The 18,319-nt window shown below is 41.9% G+C and overlaps 1 protein-coding gene across 1 annotated transcript; it reads right to left on the reverse strand.

Annotated features, from left to right (window-relative positions):
• Positions 1 to 1,928: 1,928 nt before the first annotated feature.
• Positions 1,929 to 17,133, reverse strand: GJB7 (gap junction protein beta 7). The gene is made up of 2 exons (XM_053289747.1): positions 16,524 to 17,133; positions 1,929 to 4,070 (listed from the first exon to the last, which is right to left on the reverse strand). The coding sequence occupies exon 2, from the start codon at positions 4,041 to 4,043 to the stop codon at positions 3,246 to 3,248; it is 798 nt and encodes a 265-aa protein (XP_053145722.1). The 5' UTR covers positions 4,044 to 4,070; positions 16,524 to 17,133; the 3' UTR covers positions 1,929 to 3,245.
• Between the last annotated feature and the right edge of the window lie 1,186 nt (positions 17,134 to 18,319).

Consider the following 18,319-nt stretch of genomic DNA (forward strand, 5'->3'; position numbering starts at 1 on the left):
ACCAGAGCACTGACAGAATCACTAGCGGAGCCAACCCTAAGCCCTTCCAAGGCTTCTTGGAATCCTATTGGATCCATTTACCTCCTCGGGCAGAACAATCTAATAAGTCCTTCACCCCTGCAAAGGTGGGTTGCAGCTGTAAGTTCTACCTTAACCATATGGTGATCCATCCATGACAAGGGGGAGATGACAGGAGTCCCCACCCATGGAACACCACCCTGATCAGAGCAAAAGACTAACTTGAACATCTGACCAGTGATATGTGATCAGTTGGGGTAGGCCCACAGTCGTCATGGCTGCTATGAACTCTTGAGCCACTCCCAACAACCCAGTCCCAAAATGAACATTGAAGTACCCCACCAGCAACTACCTGGGCTGCTCCAATGCCAACTCAGCAACCATGTCCATCAGCTCAATTAAGTACGTCACTGGGCAGAGGGGTGATCGGTACATCAGCAGAAGTTCCATTCTATCCTTGGTCCCTAGACTTAGGTTCACACATTCAATATAGGCCAAATCCCTGACAGGGATCCTAGTAAGGGAGATAGTATTCTTATAGACCACAGTCACCCCACCTCCCTGCCCACATCCTCTCACCTGCTTCATCATGGAGTAATCCTCTGGGAGAAGCTGGCACCAAACCAGAACAATAGTCTCTCCCAACCAGGTCTCTGTGATACATACCAAGTCAGCTCCTTCATCCATGATCAAGTCATGGATTACCTCAGATTTATTGTGAACTGGCCTGGCATTACAGAGTAATAAGGTGAGGTTCTGTGGGTGGGGGGCATTGCTCTCTGAGGTCAAAGAGGACGTAAGAGGCAATAGCAATTAAATTTCTGAATTCCCTCCCCCTATAATGACCCACTGGCCTACCAACGCCATACCTTTGTCAATTACCACAACTGGTGTAGCTGCCCCAGGGTTGTCGCCCCCCCCATCTCTGTTCAACCCAAGACACACACCTGTATCAAGCCTAACTAAAAACTATGAAGTGAGCAGGACTCTTCCTTCCAACAATCCTGAACAATAAGTTGGCCCCAGCCCTCAAACCCACCCCCTTTGGCAGCCTGTGCCAGTGGCTGCACCTCCGGCTAGCCCTGGTCCCTTTTTAAGCCAAAAGGCCGCCAGATCCCACTTCTCACGTGGACTTCTGTTGCATTGCAGCTGGAACAGCCCCCACACAGCTGCAGCTCATCAGGGCAATCGTGGCTGCTTTTCTTTTGGGTGAAGGGTAGCACTTTTTTTTAAGATGACAAAAATCACTTGATAGTATGCAATCATAAGAACAGAAGAAGAGCCTTAGTGGATCGGGCCAAAGGGCCATCTAATCCAGTACCCCGCTTTCCACAGTGGCCCACCAGATCTCCCTCTGAGAAGTCTACACGCAGTGCTTGCACAGTCTAGCCCCTCCTGCTGTTGCTCCACAGCAAATGGTTTTCAGTGGCATGGCCTCTAACTATGCAGATCCAGATAACCATTGTGGCCAGCAGCGATTGATAAGCATCTCTTTAATTAATCTTTTTGAATCTTCTTTTTAAACTGGAGGTCATCACCATGTCTTACAACTGCATATCTAATAAATTGATTGTGCAAAGTGTGAGGAACTCTTTTGCGTGTCCAGAATCCACAACCAAGCAATTTCATAAGCTGACCCCAAGTTTTAATATTATGAAAAAAAGAGAGAAAAGCATCTCTGCATCCAATTGTCCTATGCCATGTATAATTGTATGATCATGACCAGCACTTAGTAAGCAAAAAGATGGAAACCTCCATAGTCACCAGCTACTTTGGGTGTACAAAACTAGGTGTGAAGGAGAGGAGACCTAACGTTTAAGACACTTCTGATGGATTGTGAAATACTGTAGGGTAAACTGAAAGAGAAGAGGTAGCTGTTGGTGAACAGGTATATGCAAGCAGATGAGAGAGAGAGAGAGAGATTCCATAGGGAAATGAGATGGAAACGAGTCAGTTTTCAAAAGATTGGCCAATGTATTTATGCTAATAAACCTGAAAGTGGAAGTCAAATGGAGCCAAGCATGCAGCACACAAAATTCTGGTGGTAGTTTCTAGTAGATATCACATGAGAATGAGTTGGTACATGTGCTTGGGTTTTTAAAATGTGAAGAAAAATCTGTAAACATGGCTACATTTAGTTTTAAAACTTACAAATGGAAGTAGGCCTGAATATAGTATCTCATGATCCATAGATAACATTATTTTACTCCATAGAGCTCTCAGTCCTTCTCTAGAGCCACTGTCCGCGTTTCACAGAGAAGACTTCCTCAATGCCAAAGGCAGTGTCATTAAAACAAAAACAAAAACACCCCCCCAAAAACCCCACTCCAAAATTCTGTAACAGTCAAACTGTGCAGCTACATTACAAGATAAAAATTACATTTCCACCAACATTCTTATTTGATTCCAAACACATCATTTGGGACTGTGAGCCTGAACATGGTGAGAGACTTTAGCAAATAATTCTCCATTTTTCTCTGTACCCTTAGGAATAATGATAACAAGTAAGCCATAGCTAGTATAGTGACTCTCAGTATAATGGTCTCTTGTTATCTGTAAATGTGTATGGTTATCCACTGATTTCTGCTAGAAAATGCAAAGGGTTTGAAATTATGAGCAGAAGGGAACAAGTTTTGATTGATGCTGGAGCTTGTCATGAAACTTGTTTTGACTAGTCCTATCAATGTCCTCACATAAGTCAGCAGGAAGCAGAGGGCATAGGTCAAACTATGGAAGTCTCTGTTGCTGTAGTCTCTGTAGATCTGGTAGGTGATGGACCTGAGAATCCTGACCGGTGGATTTCCTGCACACAGTACAAAAAGCCAGTGAGTAGTTGCTGAACACTGACAGCTTTAAATGACTATGGTCCACCACAGGCAGGGTTGCCCTAATGGGGAAGCATTGTTTTTCTTTGGCTTGAAAAAATCTTCAAGACAGTAAAACAGACTTCTCTTTTTCTAATGAATTATATCAAAACATGCCCAGTGACTGCTTGTTCTTTTCAATATTTATTAGCAGGAACATCAGGATTTATACAACAGCTCAAAGAAAATGTCAGTTTTTGCATCTTTATTAAACTCCATGAACAACTTGCATAATTTCATGTGTGGTAGAAGATAAAATGTTTTTTCTACTGGTTAAAATCCTCAGGCTGGCTTTGACTAATCCGAACATAGATTTAAAAGATTATTAAAATGCATTTTATTTAACATCATGGAACAGTACTTTTATTCCTCCTGCAGAGTGATGGGCAGGCTTCTTTTATTTTCTTCTTGGATCTCAATGTCAGTGGCTAAATCATTGCCATGGTGCAAGGTTGTTCCATTGTGATTCATAGAATTCAAGTTTTTGTGTCCATATTTGGCATCTCGATCAGACTTTGGGTGTCTCCTTAAACAACATTTGATGGTATATTTTAAAATCAAATAGCTGAATTCAATGACATTTAAGACAATACACAGGCAGGATGTCACCAACACAATATACAGGAAGACTTTCTTCTCAGTGGGCTTGGCTATGTAGCAGTCAACAGTATTGGGGCAGGGACTCATGTCGCATTTCACAAGGCGGGGCACATTGAAGCCACCATACAGCTTGTAAAACAGAAAGAGGAAACCAATTTCAAACCCAGTTTTGGAAAGGAGGCTGATGAGATAGGTGCAGAGCAATCCTCCATCCATGCTTCCTGGCTTCTTATACAGCTTCTTTTTGTATCTCTTTTCTCTGTTTTCTCGGTAAGCAACATGGAGAACAACAAGAAGTGATGGGGTGGAGACCATGATCAGTTGCAAGGCCCAAAGCCTTACTTGGGAGACTGGAAAGAAGTGATCAAAGCACACATTTTCACAGCCAGGTTGTCTAATGTTACACTCAAATTCCTTCTGTTCATCCTTCCAGACTTGTTCTGCTGCCACCACGTAGACAAGCAGGCGGAATATAAATACGATAGCCAGCCAAATCCTACCAATTCCAGTTGAATATTTATTCACGCCACTTAGGATATCTCGGAGGAATCCCCAGCTCATTGTTTCTGCTTCAGGCAGGACAAAGAGCTGCAAGCAAATAAATAAATAAATAAATAAAATTAAATATCAGCTATGAAACTGCCCTCTTTTTGAGGACGGGACAGGATATGCAGTCTGAATTGCATAACTGGTTGAACCATAAAGTGATAACTGAACCAATTTAGAAATAATTGGGCTTGCCAGAGGGGTGGAATGTTGAATCTGAGTTCAAATTATTTCTATTGGTTATCTTCCTATATGCAAATTGGAAATAACACAACTGTTTTGACTTCCCATTAGCTGTTGGAGTTCAGAGTACAAAGAGAGATTCTTGTATCCTAAGTGGGGTACAGTACAATACATTACTATCCCCTAAGAAATAATATAGAATAAAAAAGGCTTATCTAATCCTGTCAGTTCTTCCATTTCAGGAACAGTATGGGTTCTCTTTCCCCATGGTTCTGTCCCAAGCAGCTGCTGTAATGCTTGAACCTAGGGTAGATTAATGAAGTAACCGTGTTGTCAGCCCATCCCATGTGTTTGCTTCTGTTAAACATTTCTGGATGGAGATGGGATGGAACCATGGGGAACAGAGAGCAACAGCCACATTACTCCTGTCACCTAAGAATTGTCCCTTTGAGTAACTGAGCAACTGACATTTTTAATTAATCCAATTAGAATTTTATCTGGTCCTACCCCTGCTTATATATTTATATAAATTATATATTTAGCAGGGGGAGAGTAACTGGCTCTATCTACCTCCAGCAAAGTACCTCCAGTGACTGTTGCTGGTGTCTATCTTATGTTTCTTTTAGATTGTGAGCCCTTTGGGGACAGGGATCCATCTTACTTATTTATTATTCCTCTGTGTAAGCCACCGTGAACCATTTTTGGAAGGGTGGTATAGAAATAATAATAATTATTATTATTGTTATTATTTGGACTAGACAAGTGTGATGCATTAATAATGAACAGAGGGAAAATAACAAAAACAGAAGGAATAGAACTGCCCAATGGAAGCAACATCAAGAACCTGGAAGAGAAAGAACATTACAAATACTTGGGCATTCTCCAGGCTGATAACATTGCACACACTGAAGTTAAGAGAAAAATTGGAAGTGAATACATCAGGAGAGTTAGAAAAATCCTCAAGTCCAAACTCAATGGCGGGAACACCATACAAGCCATAAACACCTGGGCTATAGCTGTTATCAGATACACTGCAGGAATAATAGACTGGATCCAGGCACAGCTAGAGACGCTAGATCGTAAGACCAGGAAAATAATGACCATCAATCATGCTATGCACCCCCGCAGTGATGTAGATAGGCTATATCTCCCTCGCAGCTCAGGTGGAAGAGGAATACTGCAAGTCCATCAAACAGCAGAGGAGGAGAAAAGAGGCCTTGAAGAATATATCAAGGACAGAGAAGAAGATGCACTTCAAATGGTCAATAATGAGAAACTATTCAACACCAATGAAACAAAGCAGGCCTACAAGAAAGAACAAGTCAAGAACCGAGCAGAAAAATGGAAAAATAAGCCACTGCATGCTCAATATTTACACAATATAAGTGGAAAATCAGACATCACCAAGACCTGGCAATGGCTTAAGAATGGCAAATTGAAGAAAGAAACAGAGAGTTTAATACTGGCTGCACAAGAACAGGCACTAAGAACAAATGCAATAAGAGCAAAAGTAGAAAAGTCAACAACAAACAGCAAGTGCCGCCTTTGTAAGGAAGCAGATGAAACCATGGACCACCTAATAAGCTGTCGTAAAAAGATCGCACAGACTGACTACAAACAAAGGCATGACAAGGTAGCAGGGATGATACACTGGAACATCTGCAAAAAATACAAGCTACCTGTAGCCAAACATTGGTGAGACCATGAAATTGAAAAAGTTGTAGAAAACGAAGATGAAAAATTATTATGGGACTTCTGACTACAAACAGACAAACATCTGCCACACAATACACCAGATATAACTGTAGTTGAGAAGAAAGAAAAACAAGTTAAAATAATTGACATAGCAATACCAGGGGATAGCAGAATAGAAGAAAAAGAAATAGAAAAAATCACAAAATACAAAGATCTACAAATTGAAATTGAAAGGCTTTGGCAGAAGAAGACCAAAATAATCCCAGTGGTAATTGGCACCCTAGGTGCAATTCCAAAACTACTTGAAGAGCACCTCAGCACCATAGGGGCCACAGAAATCACCATCAATTACAAAATTACAATTACAAATAAAATTTGTAATCAATTATAAAATTACAAATCACAATTATAGAATTACAAATCACCATCAATTACAAACCACCAATTACAAAAAGCAACTTTACTGGGAACAGCCTATATTCTGCGACGATATTTATAACAACAGCAACAACACTGATAATAAAATTCAGCCATCCCAGGTCCTTGGGAAGGACTCGCTGTCTGGATAAAACAAACCAGTCAATAACACCTGCCTGACTGTGTAAACAACAACAACAATAACAATAACAACAACAACATAGTCACCAATTAATTCTTGTGAGCCCTTAGAATTATTTCCAAGCCTGTTGTCTATCAAAATGTTTTCAAGTCTTTGCTTAGGCCAAACAGACAGTTTAGCAATCAGACTTGCCAAGGATTTAGTGAGACATTTGTTACAACAGTATGCTGATCTAGGGTGAGAAACACAGAGAAGATGTTATGGTTTACTTAAAGATGCTCTTTTATAGTTTACTGAATATAATATGGTTTACTTAAAGATGCTCTTCTAGCCCTACCAATCTCTACTTGCAAGATATGCTGTTCAGCAGGAAATGGGAAATAATGGCAAATGATCCCTTACCTAGCAAGAACTCTTTTCATTATCAGTATTTTAAAGTTATGGGCAAATGCAGTAGCTAGCTTCCAGCCTAGAGAAGGGCTCTCCGTATCAGCATGAAGGAATGAACTCATTTATTTACTGTCAACGACCAAATAAACACTACAGCAAAGAGCATACAGTACAATACAATAAGTAAAAATTTAAAAACCAGTTGCAGACACCTTATTTTACATGCCTCCGAGCAAAAGCAAGCAATCCTATGAGTAACTTCTTCATGCCTTTCTCCTAAAAAATAAATAAAATGTTCCTCAGACCAATCCAAATGTTTCTTTTGATAGGGGGTGATCTGAATGGAACGGGCAATATCATAGAAAGGGCAGTTAAACAAGGTATGTGTTAATGTTTGTTTCCACCTCGGCAGCTCCACATGGGCACATACATTCCTCCAAGGGGATCCCTCGAAATCTGCCCCCCAACACAGCTGAAGGGAGGACATTAAAACGGGCCTGAGAGAAGACCCTTCTCAGCCCAGGTGTAGGCAAATGTGTTAGGTATGCAGCTGGCCTCGGGTAATTTGAAAAACTGGGATAATTATATCTGGAAGCAATCAGGCTAAGATCACTCTGCTTTTCTATGTCTCTTACCTTCTGTGTAAATGATCTTTTTTGCCTGATCATAATTTAACGATCGTATATATTGCTCCGAGAGGCCACAATTACCAAGGGTGTCATGTATATTCTGCATGAAGGAATAAATCCTTGCACTAATACTACACCTAGTCCTAAGCACCATACTAGATAGAATCACTCATCGCAGTTGCTGTGCAGGCTTTCTCTGTGCACAGTACTGCCGTACAAGAGTTTCTTTTTTTAAGGTGGGAGAGGGAGAGAAGCTGAAAGGAACATCCTCTCAGCTTCTGAGATGTTTTAGGAACATCCTAAAAGCTGTTCCCTGGCCCCAGGGCCCATCCTATGCTGCTGTTTCCTGGTAGTAATTTTAAAGGGGCCCAGTTCATCCCCAGTTCCCAGGGTGAGATTCAACACTTCCCTTTGGTTTGCACTACATTAGCAAAAGCCAGTTCCTTTGGATATTAGAAGTGGAGAATTGATGCTCATCCAGCATCAATGCTAAGAATTTGAGCCAGCTTGACGGTGTAAAATATATTATTATTTTTATTTATTTACTGTGTTTGTATTCCACTCTTCCTCCAAGGAGCCCAGAGCAGTGTGCATTGTTCTGTTTATCATGACAACAACCCTGTCAGGGAGGTTAGGCTGAGAGATAAGCGACTGATCCAGAGTCACCCAGTGAGTTTCATAGCTGAGTGTGGATTTGAACTCAGGTCTCCCTGGACCTATTCATTTGTATACAAACATACTAAGTTAAAGGCTTAAGTGTCCTAACAGTTATAGTATAGATCAAAATGTCCAAATATGTAAGTACGTGAGTAAATACACACAAACACACACACATATATACACACACACACACCCAAATAATTAACCTGTAGGTACTAGTGGAATGAAATTCTCATTACCCCTGCTAACTTGGCAAAGAGGCACCTTTTACCATGGTGATTCTCTTTATTTAGAAGGGGGAGAATAACTGGCCCTATCAACCCCCAGAACAGTACCTCCAGTGACTGTTGCTGGTGTCTATCTGATATTTCTTTTTAGATTGTGAGCCCTTTGGGGACAGGGAGCCATCTTATTTATTTATTGTTTCTCTGTCTAAACCACCCTGAGCCATTTTTGGAAGGGTGGTATAGAAATTGAATTATTATTATAATATTATTATTATTACTCTGAAGCTTCTGCTTTAACGAGTAAAATGCAGTGTTGATTATATTGGATGGGATTGCATGATTGTTTTATTAGGCTGCAGTCCTGGCACAATTTACTGTGGGAGTAAGTCCATGTGAACTGAGTGAAAACTTACTTCTGAGTAAATGTACTGATGATTGCACTGTAAATGCCTACAATGTAGAACTTGCAATTCTACTTTTTGGCTGTCAGATGGCACTGTTTTCTCACTAGATAGTACTGCTTCATCACCACCAGCATGATCTTGTGTCATCATAAAAGATGACCATTCCATGCCCAATCTTGTATCATGAAATGCAATGTACAAAGTATAATCCTACCTTCCTCCCACCCCCGCCGCCCCCCTCTTAAATAGTGGCTTTTATAACTATTCAAAATCTTCAACACAGCCATTCAGATGGTACAAGTTAAAGCAGAGATTATGCAAAATCTCAAGCTTCTATGATGAGAATGATTGGTCTAAGTTTCAAGCATTCTTCAACCTCAGAGACGACAGATAATCAGATAATTTTGACTTTAAAAACAAAACCCCAGAAGAACTGCAAAAATGTCTGAGAGCTGATCAGTAGTAGTCAGAAAAACAAGACTGAATTTGAGCCTAACTTATTTCAACACCATACCCAGAAACATGTAAAAAGCCTTGGGACATTTTTAAATGTGAAATTAAATCAGTCCCTAATGAAAATGGAAAAGCTACATTTGCTAGAATAAGCATTCAGTTTATCTTCTGTATTCCGTTAATTTCCATCCTACATTAACAGCATCCGGTTCAAATGCATGTTTGTGTTGATATATATATATATCATCTTTGAGTCTGTGTTGAATCACTTCCCTCGCAACTGAATCATCATTACAAGAAGCCTCTGCACACCTAGGATTCAAGGGAAGGGCAGCTGAGTGGTGGAGCACATCCTTTGCTTGCAGAAGGTCTCAGGTTCAATTCTGGGCAGTTCCAGATAGAGCTTGGAAAGGTCCCTGTATGATACCTGGAGAAGTGCTGCCTGCCAATCTTGAGCTCAGGTGCTGAGCCAATGTTCTGACTTAAGATAAGTCAGTTTCCTGTGTTCCCAGGCGTGTGGGTTAGAACAGGGTTGCACAACTTCAGCCCTGCTGCAGATGTTGAACTACAACTCCCATCATTCCTGACTATTGGACACTTGACTGGGGATGATGGGAATCATAGTCCAACAACTGCTGGAGGGACATAATTGTGCAGCCCTGGTTTAGAAGGTGGGCTTTATATTCAGTTATTATACCATGCACTAGCAGAGGAAGACAGTCCAAAAATATGGCATAATCCTTTTAGAAATTGTATGTAAACTATATAGCATAGATATTTGAAAGAGAGACTGGCCCTGTGATGGAAAATACATATAGGCGCTGAGGAGTGAGTGTGTGAGACTGTGTGTTGCCATAGTAACTAAGCATGGAATGTTGGGGGGGGGATTTAAATTAGGATAGTTGGTTAGGAGAAGACAGTTGGAGTCAGTGTTAGAGTTGGAGGGAGTAGTTGGAGCTGATTGTTAGGAGTGAGAGGTGTTGGACAGAGCATAGCGGAGAGATTGTTCAGGGGGTTGTGTGAGACTTGATTGGTGAATGTGTGAAGACTATGGAACTGGCAGTGGGGAGTGTTAAGCCTGGGGGGCGGGCGGGGGACGGACCTTGAATGTGAAAGGTGCCCAGAAGTGAAACCTCCTGTCTGAGCTGATTCACTAAGTCTGCAAACCAAGTTTTATATACCTTTGTCGCAGTTTCATCACCTCCCTCAATGTTACATGTTATCAAGAAGAAGAAGAAAAACCACTCTGAGACAGTTAAACAGATGATGTACTTTGCAACTTTGTAGAGAAGTTTATGTGCCCTGCCTTGCAGAGAGATCTTTATTCCAATCAGTTGTAAACAATAAACTTATTCTGGTTTTTGTTCTACACCTCAAGTTTTGTTTCATTTATACAGTGAACATATTTGCTTATTCTGTGCTTGTGAGGCTATATAACCAAGGTGTTGAGTACTGAGAGCAGAGTAATAAGTAATCATATAGTGTCAGTGAAAGAAAGTAAAAACTGAATAAATTCCCAGAACCTGGAGACTAAGTAGTTATAAAACAATATAAAAACAAATCACCTCCCTGGACTTAAGTGGGGTGTCAGAGTGGGTTCCTGACAGGCCCAAAGACATTTAGTATGTTTCATGGCTGAGCAGGTATTGGAACCCAGATCTCCCTAGTCTGCCACACTAACCACTCCAACACACTGGCTCTCAAATGGAAATGCTAAATATATAAACGTGCTAAATCAATCAATGCCATGACAAACCCAGTTGCTTAATTTGGGACAATTTACCAGTGAGCCAGTGCTTCACCAGTTTCTGTAGGTGGTTCCACAGCATGTTCTATGCAGTATGGAAATTTTTGTTTTGCTTGTTCATCCTCTGCAAGCAACTGTCACTGAGCTGTGATGAGAACATCCACCATCTGTGTAAACAACCCAGGAACGCAGATGTCCCCAGATCCCACACTCTCCCTCCTTTTACTCTACTCATCTTCTCAGCCCTGCAAATAAAGTTGTTTCCATGTGGAGAGCTTTCCAGAGCCCTGTGCACATAGGAAGAAGCTCTTCGACTTGTTGCTTTTAACAACAATCTGATACTGGGACAAAAAGAGTTTTAATCAATGTGTCTCGTAGAAGAAAAGAGCTATACTAACACAACAGCCAGGGACTGCTTAACAAGACTGCTCATTCTGATCATCACTAAACAGCATATACTCTTGAGCCTAGAAAAGAAACTTCCAATACAATGATAATGGAAAATAATCTCATCTTTGCTAGCAAACATTTGATTTCAGCACTTCCTTCCCTTCTTGTCCCCTTCCACTTTTCCAAGACAGAGCAGAGATTTAAAAAATAGTTTATTATTGTTTGCTTGGGATTTTCTTACCGGTTTTGCAAAGAAAAGGAATGTGTACAGCCCACAACAATTTGGTGGTGCTGTGATATTTATTTATGTTTGCATAATGAGGTTTCTCTAATAAGGTCTCTCTGACACATAAGACTCTGTGTGGTGGTATGTGGTGGTGTTGATTTTTGATGTTGTTATTACATTTTGAACTATGATATTTGTCAAGATTATGCTGAGTTCGCGGCACATCTCATTCACACAAACATCTGGGGTGGCTGGCTGGTGGCTGTGAGGAAAACCTACATATACCAGCTCCAGGCTGAGGGAACTCAGACAAAATCAAAGTGAAATGAACAGTGACAAGAAAACTAGTCCAGATGCATCTGTTGACCTAAAGCTGTGGATTGCTGGAAATAAGGAGCCTGTTCACTGGGCCATTGTGTATGGAACAGTAGCCAAAGGAAAGAGTTTGAGACCACTTTATGTGGCAAATCCTAGTCCAAAGTGGAGTAGTCATGTGCACCTACCACCATATGCAGTGTTGTACTCTATCCAGTATCTTTTATGTTTTGTTGTTTAGAAGTTTGTCCCAGTGGGGATCCTGTAGAGAGTGTTGGAGGTGGAGTCAGGAAGGAAAAGGAGAAGGAGAAAATGGAGTTGTTTTTGAATAAACTCTTAATTAAATCTATATAAGATTACTTTGTGTTTGTGAGGGAAGCAGCTATAAAACATGCAGGATGTGGCTTTCAACACAGTTTGCCAAGTGTGGGGAAAAACACTTTTTTCAACACTTTTGCCAGTGCATGCTGGAAGTTAAATTCTATGCATAGTGTCAGATGCTGTGCCAGAAGCTTAGGACACAGGAAGCTACCTTATATTATTGAGTCAGACCATCGGCCCATCTAGCTCAGTATTGCCTACACTGACTGGTAGCCAGGGGCGTAACTACCATTAGGCAGGGGGGGGGCTGCCTGGGGGGCCCCACGCCTCGAGGGGCCCCCCAGAGGCAAGTCACATGTGAAGTGAGTGTGTGTGTATCAGCGAGGGGCCAATTTTAAAATTTTGTCTCTGGGCCCACTCCAGCCTCATTATGCCCCTGCTGGTAGCAGTTCCACCAGGTTCCAGACAGAAGTCTTTCCAGGCCTACCTGGAGATGCCATGAATTGCACCCAAGACCTTCTGCATGCAAGCACATGCTTTAACTCTGAGCAACAGCCCCATCCCCTCAATGAATGTTCACACAGCTGAATGCTCCACAACAGCTGACACTGCTAGCAAGTGGAGGAAGAAGGATTAGGCTGCAGTTTAGATATGCCATTTGGAAGTGACTTTGAGAGCTGCCTCATACATTCTGAGTAGTTGTGTTTGCCACGAGTACGTACAGCTCATGGCGTAGAAGACTGGCGCCATCCCAGGGTGTGTGTGCATATCACATCAGGGCATGTGGTGGATCTTTTTCTTTCTTGGCCCAGCAACATGACAAGAAAGGGAGTGGCTCCTACGGTATTAGTATGCTGGCAAAAGGCTGAAGCACTGGTTAAGTGGAGGGGTACGTTCGTATGATAACCTGTATGTTCTAGGACATACTAAGAACATGCTAGACAATCACAACACAGCAACTTATAAGATCAGGTGATGTGACAGAGTTCTGCTGAGGGGTCTCCTTCTCCATAAATTTTGAAATCACTACCACCAACAGATCTTTTCTCCCTATAAAGCAACACATCAATCCCTTCCTCTCAAAATGAATGAATGCATGAGTGCAGTGGTTAGAGTGTTGGACTAGGACCAGGAAGACCCGAGTTTGAATCCCCATTCAACCATGAAACTCATTGGGTGACTCTGGGCCAGTCATGTATCTCTCAGCCTAACCTACTTCACAGGGTTGTTGCGAAGATAAACATTACCATGTGCTCTGAGCTCCTTGGAGGAAAAAGTGGGATATAAATGTTTAAAAAGAGATATAGAGTTTCATATGCCTATACCAGGTGATATTTCAGAGAAAACACAACCTGCCCCGCCCACCCAGCACTACCATGTGTGTTAGAACTTCAACCAGCCATCTTTTTTATAGTTACCAATGGCATTGTTCCATCTGGTTAATATTTAACATTTGCATTTGAGAAGAGATGGGCACCACTTAATAACCAAGTACCTGTGAAGTGCAATATCCTTTCAGGCACAAATAGTTTGTAATCTTTTTAGAGGCCTTTAATGATCACTTACATTGTGAAGTCCCATTTAAGGAGAATTACGAGGACTTTAAGGAGACTACTCCAGTGTGATTGGCTACTAAATTGCTCATTCCTAGTTTCCCCCTGTCCTTTAGGTTCATTAAAAGGAGAATTCCATCAGATAGGGATGTGCACGAATTGGTTTGTGCACTCCTGGGAGGTGCGGGGGAGGGGCTTTAAGGGGCAGAGAGGGTGCTCTTACCCACCCCACCACTCCCCCCCCCGCCGGTGCTCTCCCCAAAACCGTTGGCGCAGGGCTGCAGCGTACCTCCTTGTCTACCCGGTCAGCATCTTACTGGAAGTGGCCAATGCGTGTGTGCATGTGCGCCATGCACAGGCACACCAGCCACTTCCAGAATGATGCTGACTGGGGCTGTAAAGAGGCATGCTGCAGCCCCGCACCAGCAGTTTTGGAGAGAGCACTGGTGGCCAGGGGGAAAGTGGTGGGGCGGGTAAGAGCATCTTCGCTGCCCCTCAAAGCCCCTACATCACCTCCGAACCAGCTTGAATGCCAGACTACCAAAGCAGTTTGGTGCTCTGTAAAAGGAGTGCTGAACTGGTTTGTGCACATCCCTACCAGCAGATGCAACTTCTCCTGTCCCCATAAAATGTTGGCAGGAAAAGCTGTCCACTATCCACAAAGTTCCCTTCTAAACTACTAAAAATACAAACAATCTCTCCATGATAATCCCTGCTAATTTGGCAAAGAGGCACCTTTTAACATGGTGATTCTCTTCATTTAACAAGGGGCAGGGGCATATCTAGGGTGGGGCAGGCAGGGCACGTGCCCTGGGTACCACTTGAAGGGGGGGGTGCCATTTAATAAAATTCAAAAAAAATTAAAAATGGCTGCTGAAAACACAATGGCCACTGCACATGCTCAAATGGCCTCTGTGAGGCCCTAGGCCAGTCCAGGCCTCGCAGAGGCCATTTGAGCATGCGTGGTGGCCATTTTGTTTTTAGCGGCCATTAAAAAAATTTTTTTTAATGGCCATGACACATGCTAAAATGGTCCCTGTGAGGCCCTAGAAGCCAGCAGTGGGAGGGGGAACCTTTGCAGACAGGGGGCTGAAATGGTTTGGACAGGGGGCACAATTTCAGTGCTTCCCTAGGCACTATTTTGCCTAGATACGCCAATGACAAGGGGAGAATAACTGGCCCTATTCACCCCCATTCACCCCCAGCACAATACTTCCAGTGACTGTTGCTCGTGTCTAACTTATGTTTCTTTTAGATTGTGAGCCATTTGGGGACAGGGATCCATCTTATTTATTTATTATTTCTCTGTGTAAATCGCCCTGAGCTATTTTTAGAAGGGCGGTATAGAAATTGAATTAATGATGATGATGATGATGATGATTGATGATGGAAGCCTTGAAGCTGTCCAGATCTAGGATCCATATTTACAGCAGCCTACAATATGGGATCTGCTTTAAATGGTTTGTCTTATTTTCCCTTTTACTCTTCTATTCTCTCTCTTTTCTTCCTATCAAGTTAGATGGCTCTGTCCTCCTAATTCTTTCCTCCTAACTCTCTCACTTCTCTCTCTCTTCTATTATCCCTCCCAAAAGATTGGCATGGGGCCTGGTGCAACCCCCCTGAGGTAAGGTTGTTGCAGTACAACTGTGGGTTGTGAGTGCAGTGGTTTCTTTTTATGAAAGAAAAATAATGGTGTTTTCATGACTGCTTCTGTCCCAGGGGTGTAACTAATAGGAGCGGATGGGTTCAAAGAGCCTGGGCCCACAGCTCCTGAGGGCCCCCTCAGTTCCACCCCTCCCTATTTGCTTCATTATCTTCGAGGGGCCACTGGGGAGAGGGGTGAACACGGGCCCCCTCTCCCCTAGCTATCTGTTCTGTCCTGGACATAAATGGAAATGAGCCCATTGAGAACTGTACGTAGATAGATAGATAGATAGATAATAACAAGTGCTCTATGTGGATAGTGTCTTTCCTCCAAGCTACCACAGGGATCCAGCAAAGTGGGGTGGAGGAGCAGGGGGACAAGCTACTTGTCAGGAGATGCAGGTCCTTCTCGCCCCCCAACCCTCTGGCAAAGACCAGGGCCATACTGAATCTGGCAAATATGCTCCCTCGGTGCATTAGCCTTTATAAAGTTAGCTTTGTCTATTTATACCTTTCTGCAAATAATATATTTTACTGCACATTTCCCACATCTGTTATGAACAAACTGGTTTCACAGAACATCATTATTCTCATTAACATACATTCATATCCATTTCACATCACTTTTCTTTTTCTTTTTTTCTTTAGGTCTGCTATACTGAAAAGAAATGCTCTTTTGGTGGCATTTAGGTGGATTCCCAAGGCGACAGATGAACAATTTGTTATTGTGTCACCTGAGCCAGAGCAAAAACATTTTTAGAAGATTTTCTAGATGTAGATTTTTAGAACATTTTTAGTCTCGGGGAAAATGTGGTAATAAACCAAGAAACTACAAGAGGGCAGGGTGCGTGTGTGTGAGATCCCAACTTTAATAAATCCCACTTAAGCAACCATTATAGATAGTCAGTTATTGTTCTCTAATATGGACTAGCATTTCTCTTTTTCCACTAGACTTCTACTTAGTAAGAATTTTTACGTTTTCAGAAAACATTTTTGTAATACTATGTTTTTGGTTCTGCTTCCATAGTTAAAGCTGTTTTACATGCAATTTTAAACACACACATAAATACACTTTCTCGTAAGTGGAAATTTTACGTACCTGTAATGCAGCAGATGGTTTTCAAAAAACACAGCAGGTTTCTGGTACCATGAAACATTAATGATTCATTTCCCCAGAGAGGCAGTTTTACAGTCTCAACCTTTGCAAATGGAGTTCACTGGTTTCCTAGGCAGTATAACCTAAACAGGTGTAACCTGATCATTTCTTCTGGCATACTATTCAAATGAGAACACCCAGCATGTCTCCTGTTGTCAAGAAAAGTATCAGAAGCAAACAGAAACTTGGGCAAATGTTTAGAGGCACATACTGCTGCTCAAATGTTTGTTTCTTTTCTAAGTATCATATGCAACCCACCAAGTCTTCTGATACTGTACAGTACAATTTGGAAGCTCTTTGAGTAGAGGCTTAGTTGAGAGACAGTGTGGTATAGTGGATAGTGTGTGAGGCTTGGCCTTCAGAGACCTGTGTTCAAATTCCTGATCAGGAATGAAGCTCATTGCCTCACTCTGAACCAGTCACTCTTTCTCATCTACCTCACAAAATCGATTGTGAAGATGAAATGGAGGAAATTCCACATACAGAGCTCTGAGCTCTGTGGAGGGAGGCTGGGATCCTAAGGTACATATTCAGCTGCTGTCATACTGCTCTTGCTTTGGGCTTTTTTCAGAAAATAAACTTCATAGATACAAATGCCCTTACTTATTCCCAGATGGTTCTGTAACAGCCCACCCACATACATATGTTCATATATTAATTCTGTATTCTTTCTCAGTATACTTCAGCCTCCACTTCTCTCTTCTTCTTCTGATGTCTCCCCCCTGCCTGTTTTTAGAGTGTGAGTCCCTCCGGGCAGGAGCCTGTCTTCTCATTCTCTGGAAAGTGCCATGCACACAGATGGTGCTAAATAAATAAAGATGCAATAGAGCTGTTTGTGTTCCAAAGCTCTCCATTTCCCACTGTGAGAATCAATAACCTTGATTCTCTATACTCATTTATCCTGATCATATAACTTTAATGCTGCCTCTGAAATGTGCACATGTGCAAAGTGTTTTTTAAATAACAGCAACCCAGCAGGCTTCGACTGGAACACTCTTTTAGTGGAAACTGAATTTCTTCTGAATGTTAACATTTTATTCCAAATATTTTTCCTTTAATCTTTAGATGACCAGCTATAATAGAGCCAGCATGGTGTAGTGGTTACAGTGCTGGACTAGGACTGGGGAAACCAGAGTTCAAATCCCCATTCAGCCAAATACTTGCTGGGTGACTCTGGGCCAGTCACTTCTCTCTCAGCCTAACCTACTTCACAGGGTTGTTGTGAGGAGAAACTTAAATTTGTAGTACTACAGGACTGGGGCTCCTTGGAGCGGGATATAAAATGTCCCTGCTGTTGTAAACCACCCAGAGATGTAAGTTTTGGGTGGTATTAAAATGTTTGTTTAAATAAATAAATAAATAAATAAATTAAATAAAACATTTTAACTACACTAATTTGCAGAAGATCCTTTTAGCCAACAGAAATTAGGCACTGGCAGCTCACCAAAACAGGGCTTTCCTCCTTCAGACTTCAGGAAATGTTTAGTTTGTATGTGTTGGTTTATCTATATGTTTTACCATAGTGATGTATATCCACAGTTGAATATGACAACACCGACAAAAGAAAATGAAACCGTTAGCTTGAGAAATATTGCATATGAAAGACACATCTCTAATGGAACAGAGTGGCTTGGTGAGCAAGAAATGTACAGACTAGCTGATGCATGGCTATGCAAAGCAAAGGAGCAAGGGTTCTCTGTGCCCACCTGGACCCCCTGTTGTTCACTTATTTCCCAGAC

This window comes from Hemicordylus capensis, chromosome 1, assembly GCF_027244095.1.
Source record: "Hemicordylus capensis ecotype Gifberg chromosome 1, rHemCap1.1.pri, whole genome shotgun sequence".
Lineage (NCBI taxonomy): Eukaryota > Metazoa > Chordata > Lepidosauria > Squamata > Cordylidae > Hemicordylus > Hemicordylus capensis.

Excerpts from the sequence above, each read along its gene's own strand:
- GJB7 (XM_053289747.1), bottom strand. The coding sequence starts at position 4,043 with ATGAGCTGGGGATTCCTCCGAGATATCCTAAGTGGCGTGAATAAATAT.